The sequence below is a fragment of the Heptranchias perlo genome, unplaced genomic scaffold (genome assembly GCF_035084215.1).
Source record: "Heptranchias perlo isolate sHepPer1 unplaced genomic scaffold, sHepPer1.hap1 HAP1_SCAFFOLD_398, whole genome shotgun sequence".
Taxonomy (NCBI): domain Eukaryota; kingdom Metazoa; phylum Chordata; class Chondrichthyes; order Hexanchiformes; family Hexanchidae; genus Heptranchias; species Heptranchias perlo.
In genome coordinates this window covers 193,313-217,066 of record NW_027139410.1, presented here as the reverse complement: position 1 = coordinate 217,066, position 23,754 = coordinate 193,313, and the positions used below count along the sequence as shown (strand labels likewise).

General features: G+C 52.6%; 1 protein-coding gene and 1 long non-coding RNA gene across 3 annotated transcripts in view; one reads left to right on the top strand and one right to left on the bottom strand.

The window, feature by feature from the left end:
• The first annotated feature begins 877 nt into the window (after positions 1 to 877).
• Positions 878 to 23,754, top strand: part of LOC137312155 (zinc finger protein 420-like) — a 35,792-nt gene continuing 12,915 nt past the window's right edge. The window contains exon 1 of the mRNA XM_067978841.1: positions 878 to 1,827. Coding sequence (XP_067834942.1) covers positions 956 to 1,827 — 872 coding nt within the window. The 5' untranslated portion in view covers positions 878 to 955. The remainder of the gene's footprint in view (positions 1,828 to 23,754) is intronic.
• The window catches only part of LOC137312156 (uncharacterized), a 182,746-nt gene continuing 160,980 nt past the window's right edge, over positions 1,989 to 23,754 (bottom strand). For both annotated transcript variants that reach the window (XR_010960645.1, XR_010960646.1), the window contains 2 exons: positions 18,617 to 18,675; positions 1,989 to 2,328 (listed from right to left, as the gene is read on the bottom strand). This is a non-coding gene — a long non-coding RNA (uncharacterized lncRNA). The remainder of the gene's footprint in view (positions 2,329 to 18,616; positions 18,676 to 23,754) is intronic.

Here is a 23,754-nt window from a genome sequence, read left to right as displayed (position 1 = left end):
CTGAGGGTCCAACAGTTTCCGATGGAGGGGGGGGACAGTCAAGAGAGGTCGATTCTAGCGGTGATTAGGTTGCTAAACGGACACTGACCGCACAACGTATTGCAACAAGCATTTTTTTAAGTATTTCTTTTATGTGATCCATTTTACATTCGCAGCTTTTTAAAAAATTCATTCTTCGGATATGAGCGAGGCCAGTGTGTAAATTGCCAATCCCTAGTTGCCCCTTGAGAAGGTGATGGTTGGCTGCTTTCTTGGTCGATATTTATCCCTCAACCAACATCACTAAAAAAAAACGGATTATCTGGTCATTTATCACATTGCTGTTTGTGGGATCTTGCTGTGCGTAAATTGGCCGCCGCTTTTTCCTACATTACAACAGCGACTTTAAAAAATACCTCATTGGTTGTAAAGTGCTTTGGGGCGACCTGAGGTCGCGAACAGCGCGAAATAAATGCAAGTCTTTCTTTTCTCTTGCACCTCTGCAGTCCGTGTGGTGAATGTACTCCCACTATACAAGGAGTTCCAGGATTTTGACCCAGGAACGGCGATATATTTCCAAGTCGGGATGGTGTGTGACTTGGAGGGGAATGTGCAGGTGGTGTTGTTCCCATGCGCCTGCTGCCCTTGTCCTTCTGGGTGGTAGAGGTCGCGGGTTTGGGAGGTGCTGTCAAAGAAGCCTTGTTGAGTTGCTGATATATAAAGTCCCTCACCTCCTCCCTTCCCCCTCCTCCTCTCCTCCCTTCCCCCCTCCTCCTCTCCTCCCTTCCCCCCTCCTCCTCTCTTCCCTTCCCCCTTTTTTGGGTTCTCTCTCACACTCCCTTTTTCTGCTTTAAATTCATTTTACAGGGTATTAGAAGGGGAGGATTTGCAGACGGGAAACTCAAACCAAACATCACATCAAGATCTGACAGAGTCACTCGATTCATCAGGACCTGAATATCATCGGCCTTTGAATATGGAAGCAAAAAGCACCAATCCCAGCGGGGAGAAACCGTACACGTGTTCTGTGTGTGGACGAGGCTTCAGCCGACCATCAGGCCTATCGAGACACAAACGCAGTCACACCGGGAAGAGGGAGAAACCGTGGAAATGTGGGGACTGTGGGAAGGGATTCAATTACCCGTCACAGCTGGAAACTCATCGACGCAGTCACACCGGGGAGAGGCCGTTCACCTGCTCCGTGTGTGGGAAGGGATTCACTCTGTTCTGCAACCTGCTGACTCACCAGCGAGTTCACACTGGGGAGAGGCCGTTCACCTGCTCCGTGTGTGGGAAGGGATTCACTCAGTCATCTGCCCTGTTGACACACCAGCGAGTTCACACTGGGGAGAGGCCGTTCACCTGCTCTGAGTGTGGGAAAGGATTCACTTGTTCGTCCAACCTGCTGAAACACCAGCGAGTTCACACTGACGAGAGACCTTTTAAATGCCCTGACTGTGAGAAGTGCTATAAAAGTTCTGGGCAACTAACGTGCCATCAACACGTTCACACTGACGAGAGACCGTTCAGGTGCTCTCACTGCGGGACTCGGTTCAGGCAGTCATCCCAACTCCGGAGACATGAGCGGACTCACACTGGGGAGAGACCGTTCAGGTGCTCTCACTGCGGGACTCGGTTCAGGCAGTCATCCCAACTCCGGAGACATGAGCGGACTCACACTGGGGAGAGACCGTTCAGGTGCTCTCACTGCGGGACTCGGTTCAGGCAGTCATCCCAACTCCGGAGACATGAGCGGACTCACACCGGGGAGAGGCCATTCACCTGCTCCGTGTGCGGGAAGGGATTCACTCGTTCTTCCCACCTGCTGAGACACCAGCGAGTTCACCAGTGACTGCAGGGATTGGATTCTGCTGTTATTGCTGCTGTTAATCACATCCAGGACTGAACCATGTTCATTCTGGGCAGTTGGGGTTTGTTTCTGCTGATGTTAATAAACTCCAGCCCAGTTTCAGGGGTTAATATTCTGGATAAATGTCAAATAAATCAGCTTTGTATTCAACACACAGTGTATTGAGACTTTTTAATGTCGCTTAAGATACGACAAGTCCTTTTGAAGTGCAGTCCCTGTTGTTCCGGGGCAGCCAGCTTGATCCCACAAACAGCAATGAGACGAGTGGCCGTTCAGTCAAGTGTTTTTTTGCTGGTGTTGTTTGAAGCACGAATGTTGGTCCCAGGGCACCGGGAGAACTCCCCTGTGGACAGTATGTTGAGTGGTTGAGATCTCCTGAGATGAGATTGGAGCTAATTGATCTGTTGAGCAGTGTCCCTTGGAGAGCTGCTGTCTGTGATGATTCCTCTTCATTCACTGACTCCCAGCTGAAGTTATTCCTGCAATAAAATGGTTCACTTGGAATATCAATCCCTAATTAATCATTGGAGCAAAATCTACAACCTTAAATGGGCTCGTAAAGAGAGAGAGAGAAAATTGTTGTCTTCATTTAGCATCTTTCACACCCTTAGAACATCCCAAAGTGATTCACAGACAGTGATGGATTTTGGAAGGAAAAATGAGGAGAGGCAGAATAAACGAAATGGTACAATTTTAACGGGGGTGCAGGAACAGAGAGACCTGGGGGTGTGTGTAGACAAATCTTTGAAGGTGGCAGGACAGGTTGGGAAGGCTGTTAAAAAAGCATTTGGGATCCTGGGCTTTATTAATAGACATGATGTGGAGATGCCGGTGATGGACTGGGGTTGACAAATGTAAGGAATCTTACAACACCAGGTTATAGTCCAACTGTTTTATTTGAAAATCACAAGCTTTCGGAGGCTTTCTCCTTCGTCAGGTGGTCTCGCTCCTGAAGAGGGAGCTTTACTCTGTATCTAACCCGTGCTGTACCTGCCCCGGGAGTGTTTGATGGGACAGTGTAGAGGGAGCTTTACTCTGTATCTAACCCGTGCTGTACCTGCCCTGGGAGTGTTTGATGGGACAGTGCAGAGGGAGCTTTACTCTGTATCTAACCCGTGCTGTTCCTGCCCTGGGAGTGTTTGATGGGACAGTGCAGAGGGAGCTTTACTCTGTATCTAACCCGTGCTGTTCCTGCCCTGGGAGTGTTTGATGGGACAGTGTAGAGGGAGCTTTACTCTGTATCTAACCCGTGCTGTTCCTGCCCTGGGAGTGTTTGATGGGACAGTGCAGAGGGAGCTTTACTCTGTATCTAACCCGTGCTGTTCCTGCCCTGGGAGTGTTTGATGGGACAGTGTAGAGGGAGCTTTACTCTGTATCTAACCCGTGCTGTACCTGCCCTGGGAGTGTTTGATGGGACAGTGTAGAGGGAGCTTTACTCTGTATCTAACCCGTGCTGTACCTGCCCTGGGAGTGTTTGATGGGACAGTGCAGAGGGAGCTTTACTCTGTATCTAACCCGTGCTGTTCCTGCCCTGGGAGTGTTTGATGGGACAGTGCAGAGGGAGCTTTACTCTGTATCTAACCCGTGCTGTTCCTGCCCTGGGAGTGTTTGATGGGACAGTGTAGAGGGAGCTTTACTCTGTATCTAACCCGTGCTGTACCTGCCCCGGGAGTGTTTGATGGGACAGTGTAGAGGGAGCTTTACTCTGTATCTAACCCGTGCTGTACCTGCCCTGGGAGTGTTTGATGGGACAGTGTGGAGGGAGCTTTACTCTGTATCTAACCCGTGCTGTACCTGCCCTGGGAGTGTTTGATGGGACAGTGCAGAGGGAGCTTTACTCTGTATCTAACCCGTGCTGTACCTGCCCTGGGAGTGTTTGATGGGACAGTGTAGAGGGAGCTTTACTCTGTATCTAACCCGTGCTGTACCTGCCCCGGGAGTGTTTGATGGGACAGTGTAGAGGGAGCTTTACTCTGTATCTAACCCGTGCTGTACCTGCCCTGGGAGTGTTTGATGGGACAGTGTAGAGGGAGCTTTACTCTGTATCTAACCCGTGCTGTACCTGCCCTGGGAGTGTTTTTTTAAATTTGTTTATGGGATGTGGGCGTCGCTGGTGAGGCCGGCATTTATTTATTCTTCCTTACATTTATAAATAGAGGCACAGAGTACAAAAGCAAGGAAGTCATGCTGAACCTTTATAAAACACTGGGTTAGGCCACAGCTGGAGTATTGTGTCCAGTTCTGGGCACCGCACTTTAGGAAGGATGTCAAGGCCTTAGAGGGGGTGCAGAGGAGATTTACTGGAATGGTTCCAGGGATGAGGGACTTCAGTTATGTGGAGAGACTGGAGAAGCTCGGGTTGTTCTCCTTAGAACAGAGAAGGTTAAGAGGAGATTTAATCGAGATGTTCAAAATTATGTGGGGTTTTGATAGAGTAAATAAGGAGAAACTGTTTCCAGTGGCAGGAGGGTCAGTAACCAGAGGACACAGATTTAAGGTAAAAGGCAAAAAAGCCAAGGGAGAGATGAGGAGAAGTTTTTTTTTATATCTGGCTTGGGAGTGTTTGATGGGTCAGTGTAGGAACATAGAACAGGAGTAGGCCATTCAGCCCCTCGTGCCTGCTCCGCCATTTGATAAGATCATGGCTGATCTGTGATCTAACTCCATATACCTGCCTTTGGCCCATATCCCTTAATACCTTTGGTTGCCAAAAAGCCATCTATCTCAGATTTAAATTTAGCAATTGAGCTAGTATCAATTGCCGTTTGCGGAAGAGAGTTCCAAACTTCTACAACCCTTTGTGTGTAGAAATGTTTTCTAATCTTGCTCCTGAAGAGGGAGCTTTACTCTGTATCTAACCTGTGCTGTACCTGCCCCGGGAGTGTTTGATGGGACAGTGCAGAGGGAGCTTTACTCTGTATCTAACCCGTGCTGTACCTGCCCTGGGAGTGTTTGATTGGACAGTGCAGAGGGAGCTTTACTCTGTATCTAACCCGTGCTGTACCTGCCCCGGGAGTGTTTGATGGGACAGTGTAGAGGGAGCTTTACTCTGTATCTAACCCGTGCTGTACCTGCCCCGGGAGTGTTTGATGGGACAGTGTAGAGGGAGCTTTACTCTGTATCTCAACCCGTGCTGTACCTGCCCTGGGAGTGTTTGATGGGACAGTGTAGAGGGAGCTTTACTCTGTATCTAACCCGTGCTGTACCTGCCCCGGGAGTGTTTGATGGGACAGTGTAGAGGGAGCTTTACTCTGTATCTAACCCGTGCTGCACCTGCCCTGGGAGTGTTTTTCAAAAATTTGTTTATGGGATGTGGGCGTCGCTGGCGAGGCCGGCATTTATTGCCCATCCCCAATTGCACTTGAGAAGGTGGTGGTGAGCTGCCTTCTTGAACCGCTGCAGTCCGTGTGGTGACGGTTCTCCCACAGTGCTGTTAGGAAGGGAATTCTAGGATTTTGACCCAGCGACGATGAAGGAACGGCGATATATTTCCAAGTCGGGATGGTGTGTGACTTGGAGGGGAACGTGCAGGTGGTGTTGTTCCCATGTGCCTGCTGCTCTTGTCCTTCTAGGTGGTAGAGGTTTGATGGGACAGTGTAGAGGGAGCTTTACTCTGTATCTAACCCGTGCTGTACCTGCCCCGGGAGTGTTTGATGGGACAGTGTAGAGGGAGCTTTACTCTGTATCTAACCCGTGCTGTACCTGCCCCGGGAGTGTTTGATGGGACAGTGTAGAGGGAGCTTTACTCTGTATCTAACCCGTGCTGTACCTGCCCCGGGAGTGTTTGATGGGACAGTGTCGAGGGAGCTTTACTCTGTATCTAACCTGTGCTGGACCTGCCCCGGGAGTGTTTGATGGGACAGTGTCGAGGGAGCTTTACTCTGTATCTAACCCTGTACCTGCCCTGGGAGTGTTTGATGGGACAGTGTAGAGGGAGCTTTACTCTGTATCTAACCCGTGCTGTACCTGCCCTGGGAGTGTTTGATGGGACAGTGTCGAGGGAGCTTTACTCTGTATCTAACCCGTGCTGTACCTGCCCTGGGAGTGTTTGATGGGACAGTGTCGAGGGAGCTTTACTCTGTATCTAACCTGTGCTGGACCTGCCCCGGGAGTGTTTGATGGGACAGTGTCGAGGGAGCTTTACTCTGTATCTAACCTGTGCTGGACCTGCCCTGGGAGTGTTTGATGGGACAGTGTAGAGGGAGCTTTACTCTGTATCTAACCTGTGCTGTACCTGCCCCGGGAGTGTTTGATGGGACAGTGTCGAGGGAGCTTTACTCTGTATCTAACCCGTGCTGTACCTGCCCTGGGAGTGTTTGATGGGACAGTGTAGAGGGAGCTTGACTCTGTATCTAACCCGTGCTGTACCTGCCCTGGGAGTGTTTGATGGGACAGTGTAGAGGGAGCTTGACTCTGTATCTCACCCTGTACCTGCCCTGGGAGTGTTTGATGGGAGAGTGTAGAGGGAGCTTGACTCTGTATCTAACCCTGTACCTGCCCTGGGAGTGTTTGATGGGACAGTGTAGAGGGAGCTTGACTCTGTATCTAACCCGTGCTGTACCTGCCCTGGGAGTGTTTGATGGGACAGTGTAGAGGGAGCTTGACTCTGTATCTAACCCTGTACCTGCCCCGGGAGTGTTTGATGGGACAGTGCAGAGGGAGCTTTACTCTGTATCTAACCCGTGCTGTACCTGCCCCGGGAGTGTTTGATGGGACAGTGTAGAGGGAGCTTTACTCTGTATCTAACCCGTGCTGTACCTGCCCTGGGAGTGTTTGATGGGACAGTGTAGAGGGAGCTTTACTCTGTACCTAACCCGTGCTGTACCTGCGTTGGGAGTGTTTGATGGGACAGTGTAGAGGGAGCTTTACTCTGTATCTAACCCGTGCTGTACCTGCCCTGGGAGTGCTTGATGGGACAGTGTAGAGGGAGCTTTACTCTGTATCTAACCCGTGCTGTACCTGCCCCGGGAGTGTTTGATGGGACAGTGTAGAGGGAGCTTTACTCTGTATCTAACCCGTGCTGTACCTGCCCTGGGAGTGTTTGATGGGAGAGTGTAGAGGGAGCTTGACTCTGTATCTAACCCTGTACCTGCCCTGGGAGTGTTTGATGGGAGACTGTAGAGGGAGCTTTACTCTGTACCTAACCCGTGCTGTACCTGCCCTGGGAGTGTTTGATGGGACAGTGTAGAGGGAGCTTTACTCTGTATCTAACCCGTGCTGTACCTGCCCTGGGAGTGTTTGATGGGACAGTGTAGAGGGAGCTTTGCTCTGTACCTAACCCGTGCTGTACCTGCGTTGGGAGTGTTTGATGGGACAGTGTAGAGGGAGCTTTACTCTGTATCTAACCCGTGCTGTACCTGCATTGGGAGTGTTTGATGGGACAGTGTAGAGGGAGCTTTACTCTGTATCTAACCCGTGCTGTACCTGCCCTGGGAGTGTTTGATGGGACAGTGTAGAGGGAGCTTTACTCTGTATCTAACCCGTGCTGTACCTGCCCTGGGAGTGTTTGATGGGACAGTGTAGAGGGAGATTTACTCTGTATCTAACCCGTGCTGTACCTGCCCTGGGAGTGTTTGATGGGACAGTATAGAGGGAGCTTTACTCTGTATCTAACCCGTGCTGTACCTGCCCTGGGAGTGTTTGATGGGACAGTGTGGAGGGAGCTTTACTCTGTATCTAACCCGTGCTGTACCTGCCCTGGGAGTGTTTGATGGGACAGTGTAGAGGGAGCTTTACTCTGTATCTAACCTGTGCTGTACCTGCCCTGGGAGTGTTTGATGGGACAGTATAGAGGGAGCTTTACTCTGTATCTAACCTGTGCTGTACCTGCCCTGGGAGTGTTCGAAGCAGACACTAGGTGCTCAAAATGCCCCATTCTCCGGCACTGACAACCAGCGCCTTGTTGAAAGTAACATTTAACCCAAAGATATGAGAAACCCGGCAGTTTCTCCCCCGGACACTGATCCGGAAGGACAGGGAGTGTCCTGAACATTCCTGAACAGTGTGTTTGATATTTCAGCCCTGGATCTGAATCTGCTGGTGACGATTTGAATTTGATTCTCTCCAGTTACTGACTTACCAACCAGTGGAAATAGTTCCTTCCTGATTTACCCAATCAAATTTTGAACACATCTCTCTGATCTCCCCTTACCCTTCTATGTTCTGATGAAAAGTTCCCCAGTTTCTCTGGTCTCTCCTCATAACTGAAGCCTCCCGTCTCTGATATCATCCCAGTGAGTCTCTTCCGCACCCTCTCCCTGGCCTTGACATCCTTCCTGCCCAAAACATGACCCAATATTCGAACTGCAGCCGAACCAGTAATTTAATTTGTACTGGTTTCCATGACCTCTGCCCTTTTGTACTCTAACCCCTATTTGTAACGCCGAGGACGTCATGTGTTTCCATCAACAACTCGTCGCACTTTGAAAGGTTCGTGTATCTGAACCCCTTGTGGGTTTTAGAGATATTGACATAACATGGCCAGAATACACTGACATCAAACGGCTGATAGAACGTGTATTGTGGGAAAGAGAAGTTCAGTCTGAGTTGGAGAATCAGACAGGTCACCACGGCAACACTGATCAGACATCCCACTCCCCAGAATGGGCTGGTGAGAAATGAATCAGATAAGGAGGAAGGACAGGACTTTGTTATTAATCGCAATATGAGGTGACACCAGAGTGAGTAACAGAATAGGTTAGATTATTATATGTGATGTTTATACTTATAATTATGTCACGATAAGAAATAACATAATTAACAGTAGGCAGGTCAGTTTAGGAGAAGATGACTGGAGATGAGTAACTGCTGGGAAACAAGGCATGTGTCTTCCTGTAAATCGCAGATCAGAGAAATTCCGACTGTCATTTCCTCGATTCCTGCCTAAACCTAGCCGGGAAGATAAAGAGTGAGGAATAGAGATGGGTCACGACAGGGTATAAAAGTGAGGGGATACTGATGGAATGGGGCAATCGGGACTGGTGATCAAGCTCAGGGCGCCTGAGGTTCAGGACTGGTGATCAAGCTCAGGGCGCCTGAGGTTCGGGACTGGTGATCAAGCTCAGGGCGCCTGAGGTTCAGGACTGGTGATCAAGCTCAGGGCGCCTGAGGTTCAGGACTGGTGATCAAGCTCAGGGCGCCTGAGGTTCAGGACTGGTGATCAAGCTCAGGGCGCCTGAGGTTCAGGACTGGTGATCAAGCTCAGGGCGCCTGAGGTTCAGGACTGGTGATCAAGCTCAGGGCGCCTCAGGTTCAGGACTGGTGATCAAGCTCAGGGCGCCTGAGGTTCGGGACTGGTGATCAAGGTCAGGGCGCCTGAGGTTCAGGACCGGAGATCAAGCTCAGGGCGCCTGAGGTTCAGGACTGGTGATCAAGCTCAGGGCGCCTGAGGTTCAGGACCGGAGATCAAGCTCAGGACACCTGAGGTTCCGGACTGGTGATCAAGCTCAGGGCGCCTGAGGTTCAGGACCGGAGATCAAGCTCAGGGCGCCTGAGGTTCAGGACCGGAGATCAAGCTCAGGGCGCCTGAGGTTCAGGACCAGAGATCAAGCTCAGGGCGCCTGAGGTTCAGGACTGGTGATCAAGCTCAGGGCGCCTGAGGTTCGGGACTGGTGATCAAGCTCAGGGCGCCTGAGGTTCAGGACCGGAGATCAAGCTCAGGGCGCCTGAGGTTCAGGACTGGTGATCAAGCTCAGGGCGCCTGAGGTTCAGGACCGGAGATCAAGCTCAGGGCGCCTGAGGTTCGGGACCGGAGATCAAGCCCAGGGCGCCTGAGGTTCAGGACTGGTGATCAAGCTCAGGGCGCCTGAGGTTCGGGACCGGAGATCAAGCTCAGGGCGCCTGAGGTTCGGGACTGGTGATCAAGCTCAGGGCGCCTGAGGTTCAGGACCAGAGATCAAGCTCAGGGCGCCTGAGGTTCAGGACTGGTGATCAAGCTCAGGGCGCCTGAGGTTCGGGACCGGAGATCAAGCTCAGAGCGCCTGAGGTTCGGGACCGGAGATCAAGCCCAGGGCGCCTGAGGTTCAGGTCTGGTGATCAAGCTCAGGGCGCCTGAGGTTCAGGACCAGAGATCAAGCTCAGGGCGCCTGAGGTTCAGGACCGGAGATCAAGCTCAGAGCGCCTGAGGTTCGGGACCGGAGATCAAGCTCAGGGCGCCTGAGGTTCACGACCAGAGATCAAGCTCAGGGCGCCTGAGGTTCAGGACCAGAGATCAGGCTCAGGGCGCCTGAGGTTCGGGACTAGTGATCAAGCTCAGGGCGCCTGAGGTTCGGGACTGGTGATCAAGCTCAGGGCGCCTGAGGTTCAGGACCAGAGATCAAGCTCAGGGCGCCTGAGGTTCAGGACTGGTGATCAAGCTCAGGGCGCCTGAGGTTCGGGACCGGAGATCAAGCTCAGAGCGCCTGAGGTTCGGGACCAGAGATCAAGCCCAGGGCGCCTGAGGTTCAGGACTGGTGATCAAGCTCAGGGCGCCTGAGGTTCAGGACCAGAGATCAAGCTCAGGGCGCCTGAGGTTCAGGACCGGAGATCAAGCTCAGAGCGCCTGAGGTTCGGGACCGGAGATCAAGCCCAGGGCGCCTGAGGTTCAGGACTGGTGATCAAGCTCAGGGCGCCTGAGGTTCAGGACCAGAGATCAAGCTCAGGGCGCCAGAGGTTCAGGACTGGTGATCAAGCTCAGGGCGTCTGAGGTTCAGGACTGGAGATCAAGCTCAGGGCGCCTGAGGTTCAGGACCGGAGATCAAGCTCAGGGCGCCTGAGGTTCGGGACTGGTGATCAAGCTCAGGGCGCCTGAGGTTCAGGACCGGAGATCAAGCTAAGGGCGCCTGAGGTTCAGGACTGGTGATCAAGCTCAGGGCGCCTGAGGTTCAGGACCGGAGATCAAGCTCAGGGCGCCTGAGGTTCAGGACCAGAGATCAAGCTCAGGGCGCCTGAGGTTCAGGACTGGTGATCAAGCTCAGGGCGCCTGAGGTTCGGGACCGGAGATCAAGCCCAGGGCGCCTGAGGTTCAGGACTGGTGATCAAGCTCAGGGCGCCTGAGGTTCAGGACCAGAGATCAAGCTCAGGGCGCCTGAGGTTCAGGACCGGAGATCAAGCTCAGAGCGCCTGAGGTTCGGGACCGGAGATCAAGCCCAGGGCGCCTGAGGTTCAGGACTGGTGATCAAGCTCAGGGCGCCTGAGGTTCAGGACCAGAGATCAAGCTCAGGGCGCCAGAGATTCAGGACTGGTGATCAAGCTCAGGGCGTCTGAGGTTCAGGACTGGTGATCAAGCTCAGAGCGCCTGAGGTTCGGGACCGGAGATCAAGCTCAGGGCGCCTGAGGTTCAGGACTGGTGATCAAGCTCAGGGTGCCTGAGGTTCAGGACCAGAAATCAAGCTCAGGGCGCTGAGGTTCGGGACCGGAGATCAAGCTCAGGGCGCCTGAGGTTCAGGACTGGTGATCAAGCTCAGGGCGCCTGAGGTTCGGGACCAGAGATCAAGCTCATGGCGCCTGAGGTTCAGGACTGGTGATCAAGCTCAGGGCGCCTGAGGTTCAGGACCGGAGATCAAGCTCAGGGCGCCTGAGGTTCGGGACCAGAGATCAAGCTCAGGGCGCCTGAGGTTCGGGACCAGTGATCAAGCTCAGGGCGCCTGAGGCTCAGGACTGGTGATCAAGCTCAGGGCGCCTGAGGTTCAGGACCAGAGATCAAGCTCAGCGCGCCTGAGGTTCAGGACTGGTGATCAAGCTCAGGGCGCCTGAGGTTCGGGACCGGAGATCAAGCTCAGGGCGCCTGAGGTTCAGGACCAGAGATCAAGCTCAGGGCGCCTGAGGTTCAGGACCGGAGATCAAGCTCAGGGCGCCTGAGGTTCAGGACCAGAGATCAGGCTCAAGGCGCCTGAGGTTCGGGACCGGTGATCAAGCTCAGGGCGCCTGAGGTTCGGGACAGGTGATCAAGCTCAGGGCGCCTGAGGTTCGGGACCAGAGATCAAGCTCAGGGCGCCTGAGGTTCGGGACCGGAGATCAAGCTCAGGGCGCCTGAGGTTCGGGACTGGTGATCAAGCTCAGGGCGCCTGAGGTTCAGGACCGGAGCTCAAGCTCAGGGCGCCTGAGGTTCTGGACCGGAGATCAAGCTCAGGGCGCCTGAGGTTCGGGACTGGTGATCAAGCTCAGGGCGCCTGAGGTTCAGGACTGGTGATCAAGCTCAGGGCACCTGACGTTCGGGACTGGTGATCAAGCTCAGTACGCCTGAGGTTCGGGACTGGTGATCAAGCTCAGGGCGCCTGAGGTTTGGGAGCGGAGATCAAGCTCAGGGCGCCTGAGGTTCAGGACTGGAGATCAAGCTCAGGGCGCCTGAGGTTCAGGACTGGAGATCAAGCTCAGGGCGCCTGAGGTTCAGGACCGGTGATCAAGCTCAGGGCGTCTGAGGTTCAGGAATGGAGATCAAGCTCAGGGCGCCTGAGGTTCAGGACCGGAGATCAAGCTCAGGGCGCCTGAGGTTCGGGACTGGTGATCAAGCTCAGGGCGCCTGAGGTTCAGGACCGGAGATCAAGCTAAGGGCGCTTGAGGTTCAGGACTGGTGATCAAGCTCAGGGCGCCTGAGGTTCAGGACCGGAGATCAAGCTCAGGGCGCCTGAGGTTCAGGACCAGAGATCAAGCTCAGGGCGCCTGAGGTTCGGGACCGGAGATCAAGCTCAGGGCGCCTGAGGTTCAGGACCAGAGATCAAGCTCAGGGCGCCTGAAGTTCGGGATTGGTGATCAAGCTCAGGGCGCCTGAGGTTCAGGACTGGTGATCAAGCTCAGGGCGCCTGAGGTTCGGGACCGGAGATCAAGCTCAGGGCGCCTGAGGTTCAGGACCGGTGATCAAGCTCAGGGCGCCTGAGGTTCGGGACCAGAGATCAAGCTCAGGGCGCCTGAGGTTCAGGACCGGAGATCAAGCTCAGGGCGCCTGAGGTTCAGGACCAGAGATCAAGCTCAGGGCGCCTGAGGTTCGGGACCGGAGATCAAGTTCAGGGCGCCTGAGGTTCAGGACCAGAGATCAAGCTCAGGGCGTCCGAGGTTCAGGACTGGTGATCAAGCTCAGGGCGCCTGAGATTCAGGACCGGAGATCAAGCTCAGGGCGCCTGAGGTTCGGGACTGGTGATCAAGCTCAGGGCGCCTGAGGTTCAGGACTGGTGATCAAGCTCAGGGCGCCTGAGGTTCAGGACAGGTGATCAAGCTCAGGGTGCCTGAGGTTCAGGACCAGAGATCAAGCTCAGGGCGCCTGAGGTTCAGGACTGGTGATCAAGCTCAGGGCGCCTGAGGTTCAGGACTGGTGATCAAGCTCAGGGCGCCTGAGGTTCAGGACCAGAGATCAGGCTCAGGGCGCCTGAGGTTCGGGACCGGAGATCAAGCTCAGGGCGCCTGAGGTTCAGGACCAGAGATCAAGCTCAGGGCGCCTGAGGTTCAGGACTGGTGATCAAGCTCAGGGCGCCTGAGGTTCGGGACTGGTGATCAAGCTCAGGGTGCCTGAGGTTCGGGACTGGTGATCAAGCTCAGGGTGCCTGAGGTTCGGGACTGGTGATCAAGCTCAGGGTGCCTGAGGTTCGGGACTGGTGATCAAGCTCAGGGCGCCTGAGGTTCGGGACTGGTGATCAAGCTCAGGGTGCCTGAGGTTCGGGACCGGTGATCAAGCTCAGGGCGCCTGAGGTTCAGGACCGGAGATCAAGCTCAGGGCGCCTGAGGTTCAGGACCGGAGATCAAGCTCAGGGCGCCTGAGGTTCAGGACTGGTGATCAAGCTCAGGGCGCCTGAGGTTCAGGACTGGTGATCAAGCTCAAGGCGCCTGAGGTTCGGGACCAGAGATCAAGCTCAGGCGCCTGAGGTTCAGGACCGGTGATCAAGCTCAGGGCGCCTGAGGTTCAGGACTGGTGATCAAGCTCAGGGCGCCTGAGGTTCAGGACTGGTGATCAAGCTCAGGGCGCCTGAGGTTCAGGACTGGTGATCAAGCTCAGGGCGCCTGAGGTTCAGGACTGGTGATCAAGCTCAGGGCGCCTGAGGTTCAGGACTGGTGATCAAGCTCAGGGCGCCTGAGGTTCGGGACCAGAGATCAAGCTCAGGCGCCTGAGGTTCAGGACTGGTGATCAAGCTCAGGGCGCCTGAGGTTCAGGACTGGTGATCAAGCTCAGGGCGCCTGAGGTTCAGGACTGGTGATCAAGCTCAGAGCGCCTGAGGTTCAGGACTGGTGATCAAGCTCAGGGCGCCTGAGGTTCAGGACTGGTGATCAAGCTCAGGGCACCTGAGGTTCAGGACTGGTGATCAAGCTCAGGGCGCCTGAGGATCGGGACTGGTGATCAAGCTCAGGGCGCCTGAGGTTCAGGACTGGTGATCAAGCTCAGGGCGCCTGAGGTTCAGGACCGGTGATCAAGCTCAGGGCGCCTGAGATTCAGGACTGGTGATCAAGCTCAGGGCGCCTGAGGTTCAGGACTGGTGATCAAGCTCAGGGCGCCTGAGGTTCAGGACTGGTGATCAAGCTCAGGGCGCCTGAGGTTCAGGACTGGTGATCAAGCTCAGGGCACCTGAGGTTCAGGACTGGTGATCAAGCTCAGGGCGCCTGAGGTTCAGGACTGGTGATCAAGCTCAGGGCGCCTGAGGTTCAGGACCGGTGATCAAGCTCAGGGCGCCTGAGGTTCAGGACTGGTGATCAAGCTCAGGGCGCCTGAGGTTCAGGACTGGTGATCAAGCTCAGGGCGCCTGAGGTTCAGGACTGGTGATCAGGCTCAGGGCGTCCGAGGTTCCATCCAGCGGGCTGACCTGATGTAAGTTACTGCGGACACGGGGGACTTGGATGTTTCCCCTGATTGATGGATCGATGTGGGACAGAGAATCTGCTCATCTCATATTTCTTAATAAAGTATTAAAGTTTCTGACACTGCACTCTCGAACCTATTCATTGATAAGACAAGGTGTTTGCTACAATCTTACACCCCTAAGTCTCTCTGCTCCTTTAATCATTTTAAAGTTTTGCCATTGAGTATACATTTCATCTCCTTATTCTTCCTCCCAAAATCTATCACCTCACATTTCTCTGTGTTAAATTTCATCTGACATCTACCTGTCCCATTTCCTAACCTGTATATGTCACACTGAAATCACTTACAGTGCTCTTCACACTGAGCACTGGTCCCTTTGGAGATTTCCATCTTGTGCCCGATATACCCAAGCCCAGATCATTTCCCTGTATTGAGAAGAGCAATGGTCCCAACACTGACCCTGGGGGATACCACTGTTTACATCCCTCCAGTCTGAACAATATCCATTATCCACGACTCTCTGTTTTCTGCCCTTTCCCCAACTTCCTGTCCACGCTGCCCCACTCCCTTCAATTCCGTGAGCCTTAATTTTATCAACAAGCCTCCTGTGCGGCACCTTCTCAAACACCTTTAGACAATCCATCCACACAACACCCACTGAATTCCCTTTATCACCACACTGTGTTATTCCTCAAATAATCCCTGCTGTCTGTCCTGAATTCATCCATTTTACTAACTAATGTTAATCACCAGCACCGGGTTAACAGTCAGTCGGACGGTCCTGAGGCGCAGTTCGCCAAATTATCAATAATTGAACTCATCAGTTACAACATTTAATAAAACGAATTTAATAAAAGTGACCGGTACAAATCTTTTCTGGAGTTTACTGAATTGGGGGGCGCACCGATGCTGAGTGTTGGTGGCGGTTTTTAATGGCACAAAGCGCTCGGGTTTCCGTTTATTTTCTTTGTTCTTGCTCCAATCTCCTTCCTGTGAGATGGAGACCGAGACGCGAAATGGCGGCTCCATCACCCAGCATGCAGCGCGATACTGAATGCGCCCTATCTGAATCAGCGGAGCCCAGCGCGCAGGCGCGGCACAGGCTCATCGTGGGGGTGAGGGAGTCCTGAGCATGCGCGGTCAGTGGGTCCGGGGCGAGTCGGAGCGGCCGGTGCAGGTGAGAGAGAGCTGGGGTGGAGCGGGCTACTCGACCCCGGGGGGAGGCCGCAGGCTCCACAAACACCGAGTGCGGCCTTTGGGCCGAAGGTAAAAGCGGGAACATTACTCGCGGGGTCAGCGCCAAACTCCAGGACAGGCGGGAAGTGCGGGGAATGGAGGAGAAATGGCGACCGGTCAGGGAGCGTCTGTAAATGGAGGAGAAATGGTGAGGGTCAGGGAGCGTCTGTAAATGAAGGAGTAATGGTGAGGGTCAGGGAGCGTCTGTAAATGGAGGAGAAATGGTGACCGGTCAGGGAGCGTCTGTAAATGGAGGAGAAATGGCGACCGGTCAGGGAGCGTCTGTAAATGGAGGAGAAATGGTGACCGGTCAGGGAGCGTCTGTAAATGGAGGAGAAATGGCGACCGGTCAGGGAGCGTCTGTAAATGGAGGAGAAATGGTGACCGGTCAGGGAGCGTCTGTAAATGGAGGAGAAATGGCGACCGGTCAGGGAGCGTCTGTAAATGGAGGAGAAATGGCGACCGGTCAGGGAGCGTCTGTAAATGGAGGAGAAATGGCGACCGGTCAGGGAGCGTCTGTAAATGGAGGAGAAATGGTGAGGGTCAGGGAGCGTCTGGAAATGGAGGAGAAATGGCGACCGGTCAGGGAGCGTCTGTAAATGGAGGAGAAATGGTGACCGGTCAGGGAGCGTCTGGAAATGGAGGAGAAATGGCGACCGGTCAGGGAGCGTCTGTAAATGGAGGAGAAATGGTGAGGGTCAGGGAGCATCTGTAAATGAAGGAGAAATGGTGACCGGTCAGGGAGCGTCTGTAAATGGAGGAGAAATGGTGAGGGTCAGGGAGCGTCTGTAAATGGAGGAGAAATGGTGACCGGTCAGGGAGCGTCTGTAAATGGAGGAGAAATGGTGACCGGTCAGGGAGCGTCTGTAAATGGAGGAGAAATGGTGACCGGTCAGGGGAGCGTCTGTAAATGAAGGAGAAATGGTGACCGGTCAGGGGAGCATCTGTAAATGAAAGAGAAATGGTGACCGGTCAGGGGAGCGTCTGTAAATGAAAGAGAAATGGTGACCGGTCAGGGGAGCGTCTGTAAATGAAGGAGAAATGGTGACCGGTCAGGGAGCGTCTATAAATGAAGTAGAAATGGTGACCGGTCAGGGGAGCGTCTGTAAATGAAGGAGAAATGGTGACCGGTCAGGGGAGCGTCTGTAAATGAAGGAGAAATGGTGACCGGTCAGGGAGCGTCTGTAAATGGAGGAGAAATGGCGACCGGTCAGGGAGTGTCTGTAAATGAAGGAGAAATGGTGACCGGTCAGGGGAGCGTCTGTAAATGAAAGAGAAATGGTGACCGGTCTGGGGAATGTCTGTAAATGAATTTGTTTACAATTGTCAACCCCAGTCCATCACCGGCATCTCCACATCTGTAAATGAAGGAGAACTGGCGACCGGTTAGGGAGCGTCTGTAAATGAAGGAGAAATGGTGAGGGTCAGGGAGCGTCTGTAAATGAAGGAGAACTGGCGACCGGTCAGAGAGTGTCTGTGAAGGAAGGAAAAATGGTGATAGATCAGGGAGTGCCCTCAATCAGAACTGGGAGATATTGCAGATGGTCAGCATATGGGGAGGGACAGTGTGATAGGACCGGGGCAGGGGGGAGAGTGAGAGAGAGGAAAGGAAAAGATTGAGCTGTAATGTTGGGTGGGGAACAGGAGATGGGTAAATGACAGAAGTTATAATAACAGAAGACAAAAGGAGGCACAATGGGAGATAGTGGAGGAGTAAAAGAAGTACAGGACCCAGAGGATGTGAGAATAATTAAAGCAGGTTAGCTAAGTTGGAGATATCAGAGGAATGCATTTATTTATGATTAGATATTTTTTCTATTCGTCAATCGGTGTGGTTACTGGAACGTTCTGGTCATGGTTCACAGATTTATCAAGTGTTTAAAACCACACACTGGGCAATGGGGACTCTAATACGATACAGTTATGAGCTCAGTATTTAGGTCGAATTTGAATCCAAATTCCCACCGCAGTTCATGTACCTTTCCCTAATCCCTGATATGTGACCATCGACATGCTTACACATTACATGATGATATCAAAATGTTAAAGACAACTCCAGATAGGAGAAACTGATGAGAACCTACAACATTATAAGAACTCAATTAATCAGCAGAATTCCTCCCTGACGAGTTCTTTTTCCATTGGGTGAATGAGATCAGTGGAACTCCCTATTTCGTCGCCTTATTGCACATTTCTCTCTCTCGTCATTTAATTGTTATTCCACAAGTGAAATATTTAATTATAATTCTGTCTTTGAATCCGTATAATTGAGGGCCCCACGACCCTTGTTCGAAACTTTAATTAAAAAGATGTTTGTCACAGTTGTCCTGTCCTTACAATTATCTCACCGTTCTCTCAAACTCTCTCTCTTTCCAATTAACTTCCTCAATTAAACAGATGGTGACGTGACGCGAGAACCTGCTGATGCTTTAGGGTCAGTCTGAGTTTAAATGTTCAGTGGTCACCATCTGTGAATGGCTGTGTCTCTCGACAATTGGAACGACTTTAAGATATTACAACATTACACTTTAAGAATCTACATCCCTGTTTAACAAATGAAAGGTAATGGTTAAACGACTGACAATATAAAGACAAATCATTAGCGTTATTATTACCAGCACCCTTCATCAGATCACTTCCAGTCAGTTTGCAAAACTCTGTTGCTGATCTGATTAACACTTTGCTTTAAGAGAGACAACTCCGCCCACCTCCCCCTGGACCGTGACCTCACGACCGAACACCACACCATCAATTCTCAGTCCGTCACTGACCTCATCTCTTCTGGAGGGGGATCAGTGATTGTCAATCTGAACCCAGTCAGAGTCAGCACCTTCAGGAGAGGAGAGAGAGGGGAACTAGTGAGTGTAGAACTGAACCCAGTCAGAGTCAGCACCTTCAGGGGAGGAGAGAGAGGGGAACCAGTGAGTGTGGAACTGAACCCAGTCAGAGTCAGCACCTTCAGGGGAGGAGAGAGAGGGGAACCAGTGAGTGTGGAACTGAACCCAGTCAGAGTCAGTACCTTCAGGGAGGTGAGACATGCATAGGCAGCTGGGATCAAGTGGATCCCTTGAAGAGTATAGAGATTGCCGGAGTAGAGTTAAGAGAGAAATCAGGAGGGCAAAAAGGGGATATGAGATTGCTTTGGCAGATCAGGCAAAGGTGAATCCAAAGAGCTTCTACAAATACATAAAGGGCAAAAGGGGAACTAGGGAGAGAGTAGGGCCTCTTAAGGATCAACAAGGTCATCTATGTGCGGAACCACAAGAAATGGGTGAGATCCTGAATGAATATTTCACATCGGTATTTACGGTTGAGAAAGGCATGGATGTTAGGGAACTTGGGGAAATAAATAGTGATGTCTTGAGGAGTGTACATATTACAGAGAGGGAGGTGCTGGAAGTCTTAACGCGCATCAAGGTAGATAAATCTCCGGGACCTGATGAAATGTATCCCAGGACGTTATGGGAGGTTAGGGAGGAAATTGCGGGTCCCCTAGCAGAGATATTTGAATCATCCACCGCTACAGGTGAGGTGCCTGAAGATTGGAGGGTAGCAAATGTTGTGCCTTTGTTTAAGAAGGGCGGCAGGGAAAAGCCTGGGAACTACAGACCAGTGAGCCTGACATCTGTAGTGGGTAAGTTGTTAGAGGGTATTCTGAGGGACAGGATCTACAGGCATTTGGAGAGGCAGGGACTAATTAGGAACAGTCAGCATGGTTTTGTGAGAGGAAAATCATGTCTCACGAATTTGATTGAGTTTTTTGAAGGGGTAACCAAGAAGATAGATGAGGGCTGTGCAGTAGACGTGGTCTACATGGACTTCAGCAAAGCATTTGACAAGGTACCGCATGGTAGGTTGTTACATAAGGTTAAATCTCATGGGATCCAAGGTGAGGTAGCCAATTGGATACAAAATTGGCTTGACGACAGAAGACAGAGGGTGGTTGTAGAGGGTTGTTTTTCAAACTGGATGCCTGTGTCCAGCGGTGTGCCTCAGGGATCGGTGCTGGGTCCGCTGTTATTTGTTATTTATATTAATGATTTGGATGAGAATTTAGGAGGCATGGTTAGTAAGTTTGCAGATGACACCAAGATTGGTGGCATTGTGGACAGTGAAGAAGGTTATCTGGGATTGCAACGGGATCTTGATCAATTGGGCCAGTGGGCCGATGAATGGCAGATGGAGTTTAATTTAGATAAATGTGAGGTGATGCATTTTGGTAGATCGAATCGGGCCAGGACCTACTCCGTTAATGGTAGGGCGTTGGGGAGAGTTATAGAACAAAGAGATCTCGGAGTACAGATTCATAGCTCCTTGAAAGTGGAGTCACAGGTGGATAGGGTGGTGAAGAAGGCATTCGGCATGCTTGGTTTGATTGGTCAGAACATTGAATGCAGGAGTTGGGATGTCTTGTTGAAGTTGTACAGGGCATTGGTGAGGCCACACTTGGAATACTGTGTACAGTTCTGGTCACCCTATTATAGAAAGGATATTATTAAACTAGAAAGAGTGCAGAAAAGATTTACTAGGATGCTACCGGGACTTGATGGTTTGACTTACAGGGAGAGGTAAGACAGACTGGGACTTTTTTCCCTGGAGAGTAGGAGGTTAAGGAGTGATCTTATAGAAGTCTATAAAATAATGAGGGGCATAGATAAGGTAGATAGTCAAAATCTTTTCCCAAAGGTAGGGGAGTCTATAACGAGGGGGCATAGATTTAAGGTGAGAGGGGAGAGATACAAAAGGGTCCAGAGGGGCAATTTTTTCACTCAAAGGGTGGTGAGTGTCTGGAACGAGCTGCCAGAGGCAGTAGTAGAGGCGGGTACAATTTTGTCTTTTAAAAAGCATTTGGACAGTGACATGGGTAAGATGGGTATAGAGGGATATGGGCCAAGTGCAGGCAATTGGGACTAGCTTAGTGGTATAAACTGGGCGACATGGACATGTTGGGCCGAAGGGCCTGTTTCCATGTTGTAACTTCTATGATTCTATGAGAGAGGGGAACCAGTGAGTGTGGAACTGAACCCAGTCAGAGTCAGCACCTTCAGGGGAGGAGAGAGAGAGGAACCAGTGAGTGCGGAACTGAACCCAGTCAGAGTCAGCACCTTCAGGGGAGGAGAGAGAGGGGAACCAGTGAGTGTGGAACTGAACCCAGTCAGAGTCAGCACCTTCAGGGGAGGAGAGAGAGGGGAACCAGTGAGTGTTGAACTGAACCCAGTCAGAATCAGTATCTTCAGGGGAGGAGAGAGAGGGGAACCAGTGAGTGTGGAACTGAACCCAGTCAGAGTCAGCACCTTCAGGGGAGGAGAGAGAGGAACCAGTGAGTGTGGAACTGAACCCAGTCAGAGTCAGCACCTTCAGGGGAGGAGAGAGGGGAACCAGTGAGTGTAGAACTGAACCCAGTCAGAGTCAGCACCTTCAGGGGAGGAGAGAGTGGAACCAGTGAGTGTGGAACTGAACCCAGTCAGAGTCAGCACCTTCAGGGGAGGAGAGAGGGGAACCAGTGAGTGTAGAACTGAACCCAGTCAGAGTCAGCACCTTCAGGGGAGGAGAGAGAGGAACCAGTGAGTGTGGAACTGAACCCAGTCAGAGTCAGCACCTTCAGGGGAGGAGAGAGGGGAACCAGTGAGTGGAGAACTGAACCCAGTCAGAGTCAGCACCTTCAGGGGAGGAGAGAGTGGAACCAGTGAGTGTGGAACTGAACCCAGTCAGAGTCAGCACCTTCAGGGGAGGAGAGAGGGGAACCAGTGAGTGTAGAACTGAACCCAGTCAGAGTCAGCACCTTCAGGGGAGGAGAGAGAGGAACCAGTGAGTGTCGAACTGAACCCAGTCAGAGTCAGCACCTTCAGGGGAGGAGAGAGGGGAACCAGTGAGTGTAGAACTGAACCCAGTCAGAGTCAGCACCTTCAGGGGAGGAGAGAGGGGAACCAGTGAGTGTAGAACTGAACCCAGTCAGAGTCAGCACCTTCAGGGGAGGAGAGAGAGGAACCAGTGAGTGTAGAACTGAACCCAGTCAGAGTCAGCACCTTCAGGGGAGGAGAGAGAGGAACTAGTGAGTGTAGAACTGAACCCAGTCAGAGTCAGCACCTTCAGGGGAGGAGAGAGGGGAACCAGTGAGTGCAGAACTGAACCCAGTCAGAGTCAGCACCTTCAGGGGAGGAGAGAGGGGAACCAGTGAGTGTAGAACTGAACCCAGTCAGAGTCAGCACCTTCAGGGGAGGAGAGAGGGGAACCAGTGAGTGTAGAACTGAACCCAGTCAGAGTCAGCACCTTCAGGGGAGGAGAGAGAGGGGAACCAGTGAGTGTAGAACTGAACCCAGTCAGAGTCAGCACCTTCAGGGGAGGAGAGAGAGGGGAACCAGTGAGTGTAGAACTGAACCCAGTCAGAGTCAGCACCTTCAGGGGAGGAGAGAGGGGAACCAGTGAGTGCAGAACTGAACCCAGTCAGAGTCAGCACCTTCAGGGGAGGAGAGAGGGGAACCAGTGAGTGTAGAACTGAACCCAGTCAGAGTCAGCACCTTCAGGGGAGGAGAGAGGGGAACCAGTGAGTGTAGAACTGAACCCAGTCAGAGTCAGCACCTTCAGGGGAGGAGAGAGGGGAACCAGTGAGTGTAGAACTGAACCCAGTCAGAGTCAGCACCTTCAGGGGAGGAGAGAGAGAGGAACCAGTGAGTGTAGAACTGAACCCAGTCAGAGTCAGCACCTTCAGGGGAGGAGAGAGGGGAACCAGTGAGTGTAGAACTGAACCCAGTCAGAGTCAGCACCTTCAGGGGAGGAGAGAGAGGGGAACTAGTGAGTGTAGAACTGAACCCAGTCAGAGTCAGCACCTTCAGGGGAGGAGAGAGAGGGGAACCAGTGAGTGTAGAACTGAACCCAGTCAGAGTCAGTACCTTCAGGGGAGGAGAGAGAGGGGAACCAGTGAGCGCAGAACTGAACCCAGTCAGAGTCAGCACCTTCAGGGGAGGAGAGAGGGGAACCAGTGAGTGCAGAACTGAACCCAGTCAGAGTCAGCACCTTCAGGGGAGGAGAGAGAGGGGAACCAGTGAGTGTGGAACTGAACCCAGTCAGAGTCAGTACCTTCAGGGGAGGAGAGAGAAGGGAACCAGTGAGTGTAGAACTGAACCCAGTCAGAGTCAGCACCTTCAGGGGAGGAGAGAGAGGGGAACCAGTGAGTGTAGAACTGAACCCAGTCAGAGTCAACACCTTCAGGGAGAGGGAGAGAGAGGGGAACCAGTGAGTGTAGAACTGAACCCAGTCAGAGTCAGCACCTTCAGGGGGAGGAGAGAGAGGGGAACCAGTGAGTGTGGAACTGAACCCAGTCAGAGTCAGCACCTTCATGGGAGGAGAGAGAGGGGAACCAGTGAGTGTAGAACTGAACCCAGTCAGAGTCAGCACCTTCAGGGGAGGAGAGAGAGGAACCAGTGAGTGTAGAACTGAACCCAGTCAGAGTCAGCACCTTCAGGGGAGGAGAGAGAGGGGAACCAGTGAGTGTAGAACTGAACCCAGTCAGAGTCAGCACCTTCAGGGGAGGAGAGAGAAGGGAACCAGTGAGTGTAGAACTGAACCCAGTCAGAGTCAGCACCTTCAGGGAGGAGAGAGAGGGGAACCAGTGAGTGTGGAACTGAACCCAGTCAGTGTCAGCACCTTCAGGGAGGAGAGAGAGGGGAACCAGTGAGTGCAGAACTGAACCCAGTCAGAGTCAGCACCTTCAGGGGAGGAGAGAGAGGGGAACCAGTGAGTGTGGAACTGAACCCAGTCAGAGTCAGCACCTTCAGGGAGGAGAGAGAGGGGAACCAGTGAGTGCAGAACTGAACCCAGTCAGAGTCAGCACCTTCAGGGGAGGAGAGAGAGGGGAACCAGTGAGTGTGGAACTGAACCCAGTCAGAGTCAGCACCTTCAGGGAGGAGAG